The sequence below is a fragment of the Nuphar pumila genome, chromosome 8 (genome assembly GCF_984573655.1).
Source record: "Nuphar pumila chromosome 8, dmNupPumi1.hap1.1, whole genome shotgun sequence".
Classification (NCBI taxonomy): domain Eukaryota; kingdom Viridiplantae; phylum Streptophyta; class Magnoliopsida; order Nymphaeales; family Nymphaeaceae; genus Nuphar; species Nuphar pumila.
In genome coordinates, this window is record NC_143256.1 from 125,680,287 (window position 1) to 125,695,487 (window position 15,201).

General features: G+C 38.6%; 1 protein-coding gene across 1 annotated transcript; it reads left to right on the forward strand.

Annotated features, from left to right (window-relative positions):
- On the forward strand, window positions 1–14,550 carry LOC149830643 (type I inositol polyphosphate 5-phosphatase 4-like). Its single transcript, XM_090015505.1, has 15 exons — window positions 1–35; window positions 343–682; window positions 9,770–9,857; window positions 10,229–10,297; window positions 10,453–10,543; window positions 10,645–10,749; window positions 10,972–11,599; window positions 11,740–11,933; window positions 12,100–12,208; window positions 12,644–12,792; window positions 12,972–13,228; window positions 13,315–13,448; window positions 13,534–13,626; window positions 13,944–13,998; window positions 14,431–14,550. Exons 1-11 carry the CDS (start codon window positions 1–3, stop codon window positions 13,195–13,197), a joined length of 2,034 nt encoding a protein of 677 aa, XP_089871631.1. The 3' UTR covers window positions 13,198–13,228; window positions 13,315–13,448; window positions 13,534–13,626; window positions 13,944–13,998; window positions 14,431–14,550.
- Window positions 14,551–15,201: the final 651 nt, after the last annotated feature.

Here is a 15,201-nt window from a genome sequence, read left to right on the forward strand (position 1 = left end):
ATGGTGCCTGGGCTTTCGGTTTGCTCGAGCCATCGGTGGGTGATCATTTGTAGGTTGCCGACGGTTGAGGCACTATGTTTGGCTCAGTCGCCACCTGGTGTCCAGAGCTAGCAATGTCCGACAACGACGGTAAGGAATTCGGGTCGCCCCAACCACCATCGTCGGGTGACTGAGGGTTCAGGGAAGACTACAAACGGTGCTTAATCGACCATCAGATTGATGTCAGACCGCTCTCGGCATTACGAATGCTGCTAGAGTGAGAGCGTCCTCACGATAATGGCATCAGACTGGCTCGAACATCAAGGAACATTAGACCGCTCTCAACCTTACGAATGGTGCTAGAGTGAGAGCAGCCTCACGACAATGGCGTCAGACCGGCTCAGCCATTAGGGAACGTCAGACCACTCTCGGCCTTACAGATGGTGTCAGAGTGAGAGCAGTCTCACCACAATGGCGTCAGGTCTACTCGACCATCAGGGAACCTCAGGCCGATTTTGCCTCTGCACTCAAGACAGGTTTGGTCCTGTGTGCACCAGTCGGTTCGGTGCTCGATGATGGACCGAACCAGTGTACATGTATAGCCGATTGGCCGACTGTTTCTTGCAGAATCGGTTTGGCTATCCGTCTCAGGCCCGTATGGGCATTAGGCTTGGTTACCAGATGTTCCAGGGTTGCACAGTGGGTGAGTTATTTGCAGGATTACCCAGTTCGGTCCTTAGCCGTCAAACTCAGAGCTGGTTCAACTTTTAGTCAGCCAATTCTGGGTTAGACCGACATTCAGTCGAGCCCAGACTGACTGTCTGGCTTTATTTTTGGGTCCGGGCACTGCTAACCCGGTTCGGTTCCCATGTGGGCGCGGGGACTGAATCGAGTCATATGTGGGCCATGCTTATTTAGACCGGACCCTGTGAATTCTTTTTCTACCCGTATGTAGTGTGTGAGATCTGATCTGATCTGGGTCAAATCAACTTTCGGACCTACGCACTAAGCCTTAGAAAAAAATGTTTGAGGTTTTATATGGTTATTTGGTGTGCATTTTGGGTCACTCTGGTGGGTCAATATTCGATTACTATTCGACCCACATATGCTATTATGCTTGCTTATTTCATTCATATGCATGTGCTCTTGTTGACATATTTGAACATTGGTATTGTTTCTGATTCTGGGTCTGATATCTTAAATTGAATTAATTGAATCAATATGTTGTCAAAGTAACCGTTGTTGTGTAGGTTAGTTCATTTTAGAATATTGTGATGGCTATATGTTTGTGGTTCATGTGAATAGTAATCAACTCAAAGGAAGATTACTATTTGGTCAAGCCCAAATGTATACTTTCAGTAATGAATATGAGACAATCATTCGGTTTTTCATGTGAATAACGAGTCGGTCTAAAGAAAGACTCATTGTTTGACAAGACTGATTGTTCATATTTTGATTATTGTATTGAGAGTACCACTTACAAGTTGACACTTTTGTCCAAAGACTAAGTGTCAATGTTGTGTTATGTATCTTGTGATGGGGTTCACCATTGTTTAAATATGTATATTTTATGTTATTGTATGTGAATATGAATATTGATCGTGAGTTTGTCTATTTTTTATTCAGTTAATACATCTGTTTCTATGATATCTGCCCACATTAATTCCATTCTTGTTTTGAGCGGTTCAAATTTCAAGAATTAGAAAGAAAATGTTATGATTGTGCTTGATTGTATGGATCTGGATCTCGCACTATGAGAAGATCAACCACCTGCTCTTACGAATAAGAGTTCTACTGAGGATAAAAAAAACTCTAAGTGGTGAGATCGATCTATTCACATGAGTCTCATGATCATAAAATATGCGATTCTAGAATCTTTTAGGGGCACTATGTCCGAAGAGGCCAATGCCAAATGTTTCCTTGAAGAAATTAAAAAATGTTTTACGAAAAATGAAAAGGCTAAGACAAGTACTCTTCTTTTGAGTCTTGTCTCAATGAGGTATAAAGGCAAATAAAATATTTAGGAGTACATCATGGAGATATCTCATCTTGCTTCAAAACTAAAGGCACTAAAGTTAGAGTTGTCTGAGAACTTACTCTTGCACTTGGTTTTGATATCCCTTCCTGCACAGTATAGCCAGTTTAAGGTCAGTTATAACTGCTAGAAGAAAAAATAGACTCTTAATGAGCTTATTTCACACTGTGTGCAAGAAGATGATAGGATGAAGCAAGAGAAGATTGAAAGTGCTCATCTGAAAGTAACATTTAAGGATAGGTTTAAGAAAAAGAAAAAGACTAAGGAAGTTGCAGTTGACCCTCAATCGCAGAAGAAACAAAAAAGACATCAAGAACCAAAGTCTAGTTGTTTCTTTTGCAAATGGGAGGGTCACATGAAGAAGGACTGTACCAAGTTTCATGCTTGGAGTGAGAAAAAAGGTACGCTCCTTACTTTAGTTTGTTCTGAAGTTAATTTGACTTCTGTGCCCGAACACACTTGGTAGATGAACTCTGGTGCTACCACTCACATAAGTGTGTCTTTGCAGGGTTGCCTAAGTTGCCAACCGTTAATTGATGCTGAAAGATTCATCTATGTGAGCGATGTCAAAACAACTAAAGTCGAGGCAATATGAACATTTAGGTTGTCATTAAAGACTGTTTTTTTTTTAGATTTGAAGGAAACATTTATTGTGTCATCTTTTAGGCAGAATTTGGTTTCTATTTCCATTTTGGACAAATACAGTTATTCTTTTTTATTTAGAAATAATGAATTTAATTTATTTCTTGACTCAAATCTTATTAGGACCGGTTCTTTATCTACAATTGACAACCTTTATCTATAGTTGACAACCTTTATATGTTTGATACTATTGCCTCGTTTAATGAAACGTTACAAATAAGTTTTCGTGGTACAAAACAAAAATTAACAAATGAGAATTCTGCTTTGTTATGGCATAAGCGCTTAGGTCATATTTCTAAACAAATAATTGAAAAGCGTGTGTCAAATGAAATTCTTGATTTCCTTAATTTTATTGACTTTCAGGTTTGTGTTGAGTATATAAAAGGAAAATGAATAAACATAAGAAAATTAGGTACTGAAAGGAGAACAAACGTCTTAGAACTAATTCATACAAATATTTGTGGACCCCTACGGCTTCTTGAAATGGTCAACAATATTTTATTGCATTCATAAATAACTATTCTTGTTGTGGGTACATATATTTGATTAATAAAAAGTCTCAGTCCCTGGATGTGTTCAAATCCTTTAAGGCCGAAGTTGAAAACCAACTTGGGAAAAGAATTAAGGCCGTCAGATCTGACCATAGTGGCGAGTACTATGGCAGATATAATGAATCAGGTAAACAACATCCAAGGCCTTTTGCTAAATTCCTAGAGGAATGTGGGATCATCCCTTAGTATACCATGCCAGACACCCCTAGCATGAATGGTGTTGCTGAAAGATGAAACACGACTCTTAAAGATATGATAAGGACTATGATTTTTTATTCTACCCTACCAGAGTCCCTCTGAGGAGAAGCATTAAAGACTGCATCTTATGTTTTGAACATAGTACCCTCTAAAGCAGTAACCAAGACCCCATGTGAATTATGGACAGGCCGAAAGCCTAGCTTAAAACATTTTCATATTTAGATATGTCCAGCTGAGGCTAGGCCCTACAAGTCATATGAAAAGAAACTGGATTCCAGAATGGTTAGCTACAATTTTATTGGGTATTCTGAAAGATCCAAGAGCTATAAGTTTTATGACCCTGCAAATAAGTCATTTTTTGAAACAGGAAATGCTTGTTTCTTTGAGGGTGTTGAGTTTGGAGAGAGTGATAAAGTAAAAGACATTGCCTTTAAAGAATAGTCTCTTTCACTTCCCACAATTGTGGATGACAATGATCAGATTCTCATTCTTGACATTATTTCCACAAATTCGGATCAAGGTAATGCTTCAAATCCCTCTACCCAAAATCAAGCTTTTACTTCTGAAGTTCAAACTCAACAACCTCAAGAAACACTTCAAGAATCAGTCGCATTAAGGAAATCTACTAGAGAGAAAAGAAAGACAATTTTGGATGATTATATTATCTTTCTACAAGAACATGAGGGTGATACTGGCCTAATGGAAGATGATTCAATCAACCTCCATCAAGCCACACAAAGTTTTAACTCTCAAAAGTGGATTGAAGCAATGCATGAGAAGATTAAATCCATAAGTGACAATGACGTGTGGGGTCTTGTCCCATTACCTAAAGGTGTGAAACTCATTGGTTGCAAATGGATATTTAAAACCAAAAGGGATTCAAAGGGTAATCTTGAAAGATATAAGGCCTGTCTTGTTGCAAAAGGGTTTACTCAAAGGAAAGGCATTGACTACACAGAGACTTTCTCTTCAGTTTCTATGAAAGACTCTTTTAGGATTATGATGGCACTTGTGGCTCATTATGACTTAGAGCTACATCAGATGGATGTTAAAACTACATTCTTTAATGGGGACATCGATGAGACAATATACATGGTCCAACCAGAATATTTTGTCTCAAGCGATGTCAAGAAAATGATTTGTAAACTAAAGAAACCCATCTATAGATTTAAGCAAGCTTCCCGTCAGTAGTATCATAAATTTCATCAAGTTGTCCTCTCGTTTGGTTTTGAGATGAATGTGATTGATGAATGCATATACCACAAATTCAGTGAGAGTAAATTTATTTTTATGGTTTTGTATGTGGATGACATATTGCTTGCCAGTAATGATATAGGCATATTGCACGAAACCAAGAGATTTCTGACAAAGAAATTTGAAATGAAAGATCTTGGGGATGCCTCTTTTGTATTAGGGATTCAGATACATCGAGATCGTTCTTGGGGTATTCTTGGATTATCACAAAAGAGCTATATCAAAAGTGTTCTGGAAAGGTATGGTATGAAGGATTGCAAACCAGAGGATACTCTCATTGTAAAAGGAGACAAGTTTACTCTCGTTCAGTGCCCCAAACACCAGTTTGAAATTAAAGCTACGGAACAGATTTCCTATGCATATGTTGTGGGGAGTTCCATGTATGCTCAGGTGTGTACGCATCTGAATTTAGCGTACATTGTTGAGAGGTGAGGCAAATATCTTAGTAACCCAGGTATGGATCATTAGAAAGCAACCAAATGGGTTATGCAGTATTTACAAAGAATAAAAGGTTATATGCTCACATACAGGAAGTCAGATCAACTAGAGATCATTGGGTATTCTTATTCTGATTTTACGGGATGCCAAGACAGTCCCAAATCCACGTCAGGCTATATTTTTCTGTTGGTTGGGAGAGATATTTCCTAGAAGAGTGTCAAGTAGACACTCATTGCTTCTTCCACCATGGCAGCAGAATTCATGGCTTGTTATGAGACATCCAACCATGTGATTTGGCTATGCAATTTTGTCACTGGGCTGCATATTTTGGATAATGTTGAAAGACCGCTAAAGTTATTTTATGACAATAATTCAGCAGTGCTATATTCCAATCACAACAGGAGCTCATCTAAGTCAAAGCATATTGATATTAAGTTCTTTGTTGTTAAAAAAAGAGTGCAAAATATTCAGATATCAATAGAACATATTGGCACAAACTCCATGATTGCGGATTCGCTTAGTAAAGGTTTGCACCCAAGGTCTTTCACGAGCATACTGCTCGTATGGGTGTTTTATCATTTTATGATATGTTGGTTTAATGAGAGTTTGTATTTGGTCGTTTTATGATATAATAAAGTTATCTTTTGCTGTTTTGGTATAAAATTAAAGTTAAGTTGCATTATGTACTCATTATGTTATGATCTCACTTAAGTTTTCAGGAATGACTAGTTGGAAATAGGCATGTTTGATCATATTGCATGTAATTTCCATGCTTCACATTCATACTTGATCAATGTCATTTGGTTATGTCAATATACGTGATCATTGATAAGTCCATTTGCGTTATTTGTAATGAAGATCACTTTGGTTCTATGTTGACATAATCAATGGACCAGATTGGTTGAGATATCAATTGATAAGACAATATTTTTGAGCTCATAAGGTTACAATGTGTGATTATTAAGTTACGTATGTGGCTCAAGTGGAAGATTGTTAGAAAAATCATGTGGATCTACATGCGCTGAACCACACATCGTAAGTCTGTCTTAGGTTCAGGCCTAGTTCATGTGGTCTAATCTGGATGAGCCTTGTGGTATTTCAAATGATATGGAACACTGTGTGGAGAGCCCTGCCCTGTCTAAAACTCTATAATGGGTTGAGTTGAGACATAATCCTAAATACATTAGGTTATGATCCCCAAACCTTATATTAAGGCTCTCTCTCTTTAGACTCCCTATTATCAGAAAGAGATTTAGTCCCTCTCATGAGGTTTAGAGAAAAAAAGGTTAATACACAGGTTCTGAAAGATCATACCCATCAATGATCAACTTGAGCGCTATGGATTTAGGTATAGCTTTCGCTTTTGATTTTGTTCTATTTATGATTTCAACGATTTAACGAGAGCATGTTATCGATCCTGGATTTATGATCCAACATGATATCCTTACTTATCTGGATAAGTGAGTGTATGTGCATCCACCATGTTAGGGTGCAATGCCTTGTTCTTAAAATTTCTTATTAATATCAAGAACCCAAATGGGATACAATGTGGTGAGTCTAGTTGGCATAAGACTCAACCTTGGTCCAACTAGACTTGAAACAGTCTCACCTTATTCAGCCAAGTCATTGATTGTATGTCAGGATGGACCTAGAGACAGGTAAGCTTTGACTTGGGTTCACCAACATGGACTCAAGGCACTTAAGAGTTATGGTCAAGTCCAGTCAAACCAAGGCTAGGCAGAGTCATGAAGCCAAAAAAGGGCAGTCAAACCCTACTTATCATTGTGTACTTTGCCTTTGATGTGAGGACTAAGCTCAAGAAAGGAATTTGAGTATATTTCCCTTCTTTATAACTTTTCAGCTTTGGAAATAACGGTGACGTAATAATAGACATAACCTACCTGAGCTTTACTCATGTACCGGATTTTTTGATCTTTATCTCCATTCCCTTTTTCTTTTCCATAAAATAATAATTATTTCTTTTCCAATTTGACCATTGAAAGCATCAAGTATGCATGCATCAGCATGTGCTGACGCCCATCTTTCCTTTTTTGGTAGATAATGATAGAAGCAACCTTCAAGGAATTCATAAACCGTTGGATTCCTCCATTTGATGGTCTAAATGCAATTTTGCAGATTACCCATTTGTAGCAATACAGCAAATAATATAGGGCTGGAAAATAAATGCCTTGAGAAAGAGCCAGATAGATGATTTTCACCTCTCCTTGTAAAAAGTTAAAGTTAGTAGAGAGAGAGAGAGAGAGAGTGGTCTTTTTTTCTTTCTTTTTTAGGGCAAGCATACAGGTAGATGAACCAAAAGATTGGGATCCTCATGCCTTTATTGAATCCATAATGCATGGTGACCCTCTCTATGTCATGCCCAACATGGAACCAACACATTCCCGATTTAAGAGCTGCCCTTGCATATACTTCTAGTCTTGGTCTAGAATCTAGATGTACACTTGAGCAGAAGAACCCATGGCCACCCTTTTAATGCCTAGTTTGCTGAAAAAACACCCTTCAGTTGAGCTTCCCTCATTTACTTTTGATTGCCTCCATAGATAGACATCTCTGCAAGACTGTGACCTATGCATTCATCTAGTCCACATTCCATGGTGGCCCCACCTCACAGGAAGACATGAAAATGAGTTAAGGGATCCTAGAGCCCATTCAAAAAGCACATGCAGTTAGGCAGTCTTTGGGCATCATGGTATTGCTTCATTTGGGGGCACTTAGCATTCAATTGACTCTCTGGAGATGCCATTCCTTGAGTCCCCACTGACTGCACATTAAACATTGATAAGTTTTTGATTAGAAAGGCACTTGAATATGCATGTCTGCTCAACTTGTGAGCAATAACTGATTGCCACATCATACAAACTGTGGATCCCAGAATAGATGGCTACAATGAAAGCTTGATCAATACATGTAAAAGATTTGTATGGCCCACCGTGGGGTGCCACTCACTGCCTTGTTAGTGGAAGCTTCACTGGTGACTAATGGGGATACTGGGATATGGAGAAGGATTCCATGATGACATGAGATGGAGATCTAGGGTTGCACTTTTTCGAATCTTTGGGGGCCATCCAATCCTCAATCCAATAAACTAATACCTTAAAAGAGTACCAAAACCTAGTTATATGTGCACAAAGAATGGAATAAGTGGAGCTTAGCACAGTCTCCCACAAATGAGCATGGGGTTGTGTTAAGCTTAGACTGCAAAACCCTAGATTAGTTTAAAATAAATCCATGATCATGGGCTTAAGATTTTGACCAGTTGAGCAAGGGAATCGCAATTCCCCCAGGATTAGGGCATGGTGTGCAAATTTCTAGAAGTGAGACAGCCTCCAATTGAAGCACCCTAAGATGGCCTAACAAAACCTTAGATTTGTGTTAAACAATGACATAGTGAATAGTGCATTAGGGGTTTAAAATCATCCCCACAAAGGCACAAGGATAACAAGGCTTAAAATTTTGTCAAAACATAACAACACCCTAGTAGGCTGGCCAACACCTTGGCTGGTAAACCAAACAATCACCTAGATTTGGAGGAAGATGGACAAAACCCTAAGCAATTCCAACAAAACTCTAATATCCAAATCTAGGAGAGGTGAAACCAACACATTGCCCCACAAAAGAGGGCAAGGGAGGAGACAAGAGCTCCAGGAACCCCAAAAATCATAAACCAGTACCCAACATAGGAAACCACACCCCCCTCAAAAAATATAAACAAAATCTCCAAAACATTCTCTTCACACGATCAATAAGGCCTTATGCAAGATTTTCAAGAAAAATATATATGGGAAAAATAAAGGACCTTCAAAATCTCCCAGCCCTTCAAAACTGCACACACTCTTGGTCGGTCGGTCTTTATCTCTTCTTTCCTTTAACTGCTTTTCTCCCTTACAAGGGTACACCAGAAAAATAAAGCTCACTACCCCATCCTGACCGCGGGCAGGCTACCTCAGCTTGAAAGAGCCATGTGGGTCCCATCAGGGCAGCAAACCGGGCAGTTTTTTCTATGTGAGAAACAAGGTGGTTTTACCTTGCTGAACCGTCTTCATGGTCTTGGATTTGTTGTAAAAAAGCCTCGAGAGTGAGAGAGAGTATTTGCTTGCGCTTTATTCTCTTCAAATTCTACGCTTTGCTGTACACACTCAAAAACGAGGTTTTGAAGGGGAGAGAGCGTGTCCCTTCTGCATTGTCTTCTTCTCAGAAGCCATCCGTATTCTCCTCTGCTCATTTTCTCCCTTCTGTTTTTTGGCCTTCATTTCTTGACGGTACCCACCTTGTTTTCATTCAAATTCTTTCATTTATTTCCTTCAAGTTGCTGTTGACGCTTAAGCCAAATCCCAAAAACTCAAAACTCATCTTTAAGTAGATTAAAAGAGAGAGAGAGAGAGAGAGAGAGAGAGAGAGAGAGAGAGAGAGAGAGAAGACCGGCATTGCTTATTTGGAGGAAGGCTGTATGAAGAATTAGTGAAAAAATGAGAGATGGGAGCCAGAAGAAGGGCAAGGTCTCATAACAATGCCATCATTTTTCTTCTTCTTTCTATGATTGATTGACATTTGTGGAAATGGGTCTATTCTGGTTTCTTTTTCCTTTCTGTTTTTGTTCTTATTTTCTTATTCTGTCTCTGTGTACCTGCCTGTGACTGTTCATGGACTCAAGTTCTCCTGGTCTAAGGCTCTCGTTAGAAAATGGTTCAATATCAAGAGCAAAGCTCATGATTTTCATGCTGATGATGTGGTTGAAGAAGGTGGGTTTCTTCCTATTTCCTCATTTTTTCCTTCAAAGATCATTTCCGGGATTTGGATTGTGTTACTGTTGTCTAAAAGGATCATTAGCCATGACAGAGAGACAAAGTTATACCTATAACCCCTTTACAAAGTTGAATCTTTCTTTGTTTTCCAATCACATCGAGTTGAGTCTTTGTGCATTTCACATTTTTCTTGCATTTGGATTTTTTAATTTTTCATTTCTGGTCTTGGTTCTTCCTCCTGTCACACAAATATGTTTCGTGTAATTTCTATGGCCTGTTCTATGAATTATTTTAATTTGTTCTGATGAAAAAGGGTTTTTCTTTTTAATCCTCTAATGATTGGCTTGGGATGCAATTCTGAATCTCAGTTGGTGATGAGGAGTGGAAGAAGAGTTTCACAGAGAGGGAAAGTTTCACACTCAAGAAAAGCAAAACAGGCTAGGCCCAACTGTCCAACACCTATTTTTCCTATTCTGAGTTTTCTGCTCTGTCTCTTCTATGAGTTTCTTATTTTTCTCTGAAGTAAAAATTGTCGGTACCCTGTATCCAACCCTTGTTTATTTTCTGATTTTGTTTGCTTGTCTTCTTCCAGAGAGATCAACCAAGAGAAGCCCAGAGACTTACAGGAGACCAAAGTTTGAGTTTGATACCACTGCTCAAGTTACTGAGGTTCAGGACTATAGGTATTTAACTCGAAGTCTCAAAGGCAAAAAAAAAAGAAGTTTTCTCTGGTGGTTTTTGAATTCACATTTCTCATGATTTCTACCTTTCATTTTGTGAACAGGGTATTTGTAGCAACATGGAATGTAGCTGGAAAATCACCTCCTAGTTATCTGAGACTCGACGATTGGCTTCATACTTCACCTCCTGCGGACATTTATGTCTTGGGGTATCACAAATTGTTAATTTCATTTTAGTGGGCCACTTTGTTCTGTTCACACCACGAGTTTTTTCTGTTTGCATTACAATTACGTTTTGGGGTATCACAAATTCTCTGTTAATTTCATTTGACTGTGGCAGGACTAGTTTTTCTGTTCATATCACAAGATTTTTCTGTTTGCATTTGGTGAAGGAACTAGGAAGTTTCTCATTGTTGTCTTTTTCCCTGCAGTTTCCAAGAAATAGTTCCTCTGAATGCGGGGAACGTCCTAGGTGCGGAGGACAACGGCCCTGCTATAAAATGGCTAGCATTGATACGGAAAACTCTAAATAATCTTCCTGGCACGAGTGGCAGTGGTGGCTACCAAATGCCTTCACCTATACCTGATCCCATTGTAGAATTAGACTCCGATTTTGAAGGTTCAACGAGGCAAAAGGCCACTTCTTTCTTCAATCGCCGGTCTTTTCAGTCACTCAGTCGAAGTTTGAGGATGGATAACGATATTTTGATTCCTCAACCGAGGCTTGATCGCCGATTCAGTGTTTGTGATAGAGTTATGTTTGGGAATAGGCCAAGCGATTGCGATGGTACCTTTCGATCAGGTTCTTCGGATGATGAAAATGCTGGTTGTGATTCTCCAAGTGCTATGTATTTTTCACCATTGCCTTACGGAGTTCCCACTTCCATGGGCGAGGAAAGAGAGAGATCAACAGGCCATTCTCGATACTGTCTGGTGGCTAGCAAGCAAATGGTTGGCATATTTCTCTCAGTTTGGGTGAGGAGTGACATAAGGGATGATGTTAGGAACCTGAAAGTCTCTTGCGTGGGAAGAGGGTTAATGGGTTATCTTGGAAATAAGGTAAAATCTTTTGCTACTGACTTTTTCTCTGCTGCCATTGTTTGATTCATTTTTGAAAATTTTGGTTGTTTTTGGTATTCGTTTTTAGCTCAAAATCTTTTCTTTCTCTGTCATTTTTCTTCAACTCATGGGTTTTTCAGGGTTCCATTTCGATTAGCATGTTCGTGCACAAAACAAGCTTCTGCTTCATCTGTAGTCATTTGACATCAGGGCAGAAAGAGGGAGATGAGCTAAGGAGGAATTCGGATGTCATGGAGATACTAAGGAAGACTCGATTCCCTGGAGTCCATGGGCTAGGTGACGAGAACTCCCCTGAAACAATCTTCGATCACGAGTAAGTCACTGACAAAGTGCATGAGAACTTTACTCCCAATTCAGTTTTCTTTGGGGCAATTGAACAAATACTGTATTCTGTTTTTTCATGCCTCATTGAGGCCCCAATTTTATTTTTTTCCATGAATCTTCTCAATGAACTAATGGAAAATTTGTCTGTGCTTCAGTCGGATTATTTGGCTTGGAGACTTGAATTATCGGATAGCTCTAACATATCGTTCTGCAAAGGCCCTTGTTGAAATGCAGAACTGGAGAGCGTTATTGGAAAATGATCAGGTTGGTAAGCAGCCCTGTGAAAAGTCATTCTTTCAGTGAAACCTAATGATGAATAAGTTTCAGATATGAAAAATGTAGCATGAATCCAGATGAAACGGCTGTTGGATGTCTTGTCGTACTGGACATGTTTCTGATTCCAGATTCTGGGGTTACCATGGAGTTTTAATGTTCTTTCACCTTACCTCGTATTTTTTTATTGAACAAACTCCATGGCTGTGAGGACTGGTTTGGTTGCTTAACTTCTAAGGTGTTTTTTTGGTTTCTTGAGAAGCCACTCTACGTCCCGAGTCAAGTTGCTTTTCTGTAACTTGGTCACAAATGGTGGATTGGGGATGGCATGTTTTAGTTTTCTTTCTCCCTCCCCTAAGTTTTCTTATTCGATTTCCATGTCTAATGGAAATATATGAGTCTAAATCTCTTGAGCCATTTTTACAGCTTAGGATTGAGCAGAAACGAGGGAGAGTTTTCCAGGGTTGGAATGAAGGGAGAATATATTTTCCACCCACTTACAAGTATGTGAACAATTCAGATCGATATGCTGGAGATGACATGTATCCAAAAGAGAAACGGCGGACGCCTGCATGGTGGGGCCATATCTAATTACTTTTTATTGTGAAACAACTTGGAATACCCTTAAATTTCCCCACTTTTCTTTTCTTTGGATCCTGGAAACAAGATTCAGACAAATTTCTTTGATGTTATGTTCTTATGGTCTAGTATACTTCTGGGATTTGTAAGATAAGATAAATATTCCTTCTTGCAGGTGTGATCGGATTTTATGGCATGGTAGGGGTCTGAATCAGCTGTCATATGTTCGTGGTGAATCCAGGTTTTCTGATCATAGGCCGGTATATAGCATTTTCAGTGCAGAAGTAGAGTTTATTAACCGTAACCGGGTTAAGAAAAGCATGGCATGCTCTAGTGCTAGAGTTGAGGTCGAAGAGCTTTTGCCTCACATGCACGGCTACACTGAACTCAGTTTTTTCTAGATAAATGGAGAATTTCCAAATTCAAAATAAGGTTTGAGCTCCTAGCTTCTTATCTACACAGAAAATTCCAACTGCTTGTGCGTTCTATAATATATATTTTTTTGTTTCCTATGACAGAATTATGCAATGCGAAACATGATATCAGTGTGAAAGAATCGACTAAATTTTTGGAGCGGAGCAAGTTTTGATCTATTGCGGATAGTCTTGAATTGCATACTGCCATTTCTATTGCCATATACTTTTTACTTGTGGTAATCACTCTCAGTGATGCTTAAGTGTATTTCTGTGTAGAACACCGCTATATTGATGTTTATGGGGGGGTTGTGCGTGAACTAGGTTTTTGTTGAGCCATCATCAACTTCCATTCAGAATTTTTGCACCGTCGAAGGGTTTTGAAGATGATCTCACCATTCCAATAGAATAGAAGAGGTAACCGTTTAATGCTCCTAATTTCTTCTCATAATCAAATGCCTGAATATTTTTTTTTACAAATGGAGGTTTCTGGTTGAAAACTACATAATGTACAAAATTTTAAAGTGATGAAGACCAGAAGTACTTGAATGCGGACTTTGTCAGAGCTCTCTCTCTCTATATATATATATGTATGTATATATATATATATATAATCACTAAGTTTAGTGGGTTAGATTTCTTATCAATTTCTCTTTGGGACCGAGTCTGTCAAGTTATCTGCCGACTATTTGATGATTCTTTTTTGTTTGTCTTGATGGTGATGCTGCAAGCAGAAGCTCCCATAATGATGGATAGCAATCACAACCCATGTATGCAGATGATTTCGAGGTAAACTTGACCCCATGGCTGTTATCAACCTTGTTAGCATCTTTACACCCATAAATCATCTCATGATTATTTGAATAGGACATATTGGAATTGATTATCAACCTAGTTAAGCAAGCTATAACTAGGTATCTTGATCATATCTTATGAAAACAATTAAGTATTCTAACTTTTAGCAACTAAGAATAATTATTTCAATATGATGAATATTGTAATCCGATACTATTTAGCATCAATTTTAAACACCTGCCTACCAACAAGATGATTGTGGTGCGTCTGCTTGAATCTTAACTAAAGCACAAACCCAGTAAGGTGCTTTAAAGAGAACAATCTTGGCCCAATCATCAAGTGAAATCCTAAAGCACTTAATTAGCAGTTTTCCTTTTTTCTTTTTTTCCACACGTCTAATCTACTTTTCTTTTTTCCCTTCTGCAGGATGGAAAACCTCAAAATCTCTATGACTTGTACATGACGACGAAGATAAAGCATTCATTCGATTTTCTTTCTTTTTTTTTCAAATTTATTTTGGAAGCATGAAGAGCAGCTCCAAGAAGTATGTGGGGTGGTTCGGATTATAGCCATTCATTTCAAGTGCTGTTAATAGGAGAAAAAAAAAATAAAGAAAAAAAAAGTAAAGCTGTGGATGTATACTCATGGCTATATATATGTATATAATGTTTATCTGCAACATCTGCTCTCTCGTCTGCAAAAGGCATTTTTTGATTATCACCTCAGTGTTGCCTTAAGAATAAAGCAAATCCAAGTTATGACAACAATTCTTAGACAATTGAGATTTGAGATTTTGGGGTGTGTGTGTATATATATATATATATATATATAGAGAGAGAGAGAGAGAGAGAGAGATCCTTCTGTTTGAACTCATCTTTTCCTGCTTGGTCGACTGGTCAGTGGTCAAACGACCTTGTTAGCATTAGTTGCTGCAATGCAGACCCCATCACTTTCCTTTGACTACGTGTATTCTGTTGAGTGGTCTAATGTGGAAACAAAACCTTATGGGCCTCTTTTGTCACAGGTACCAGTGCTTTATTTTGAACCGTCTGGGCCTCTATATCTCTTTCTTTTTTTTCTAATGACCAACCTGCCCTAAAAGTTCAAAGGCTTGAGGACCATGTATTACATCCTCTTTCTCTCTCTCTCTAAAAAAACAAGTTTCAGGAACGAAGTCAGACATCAATTTCTTACATC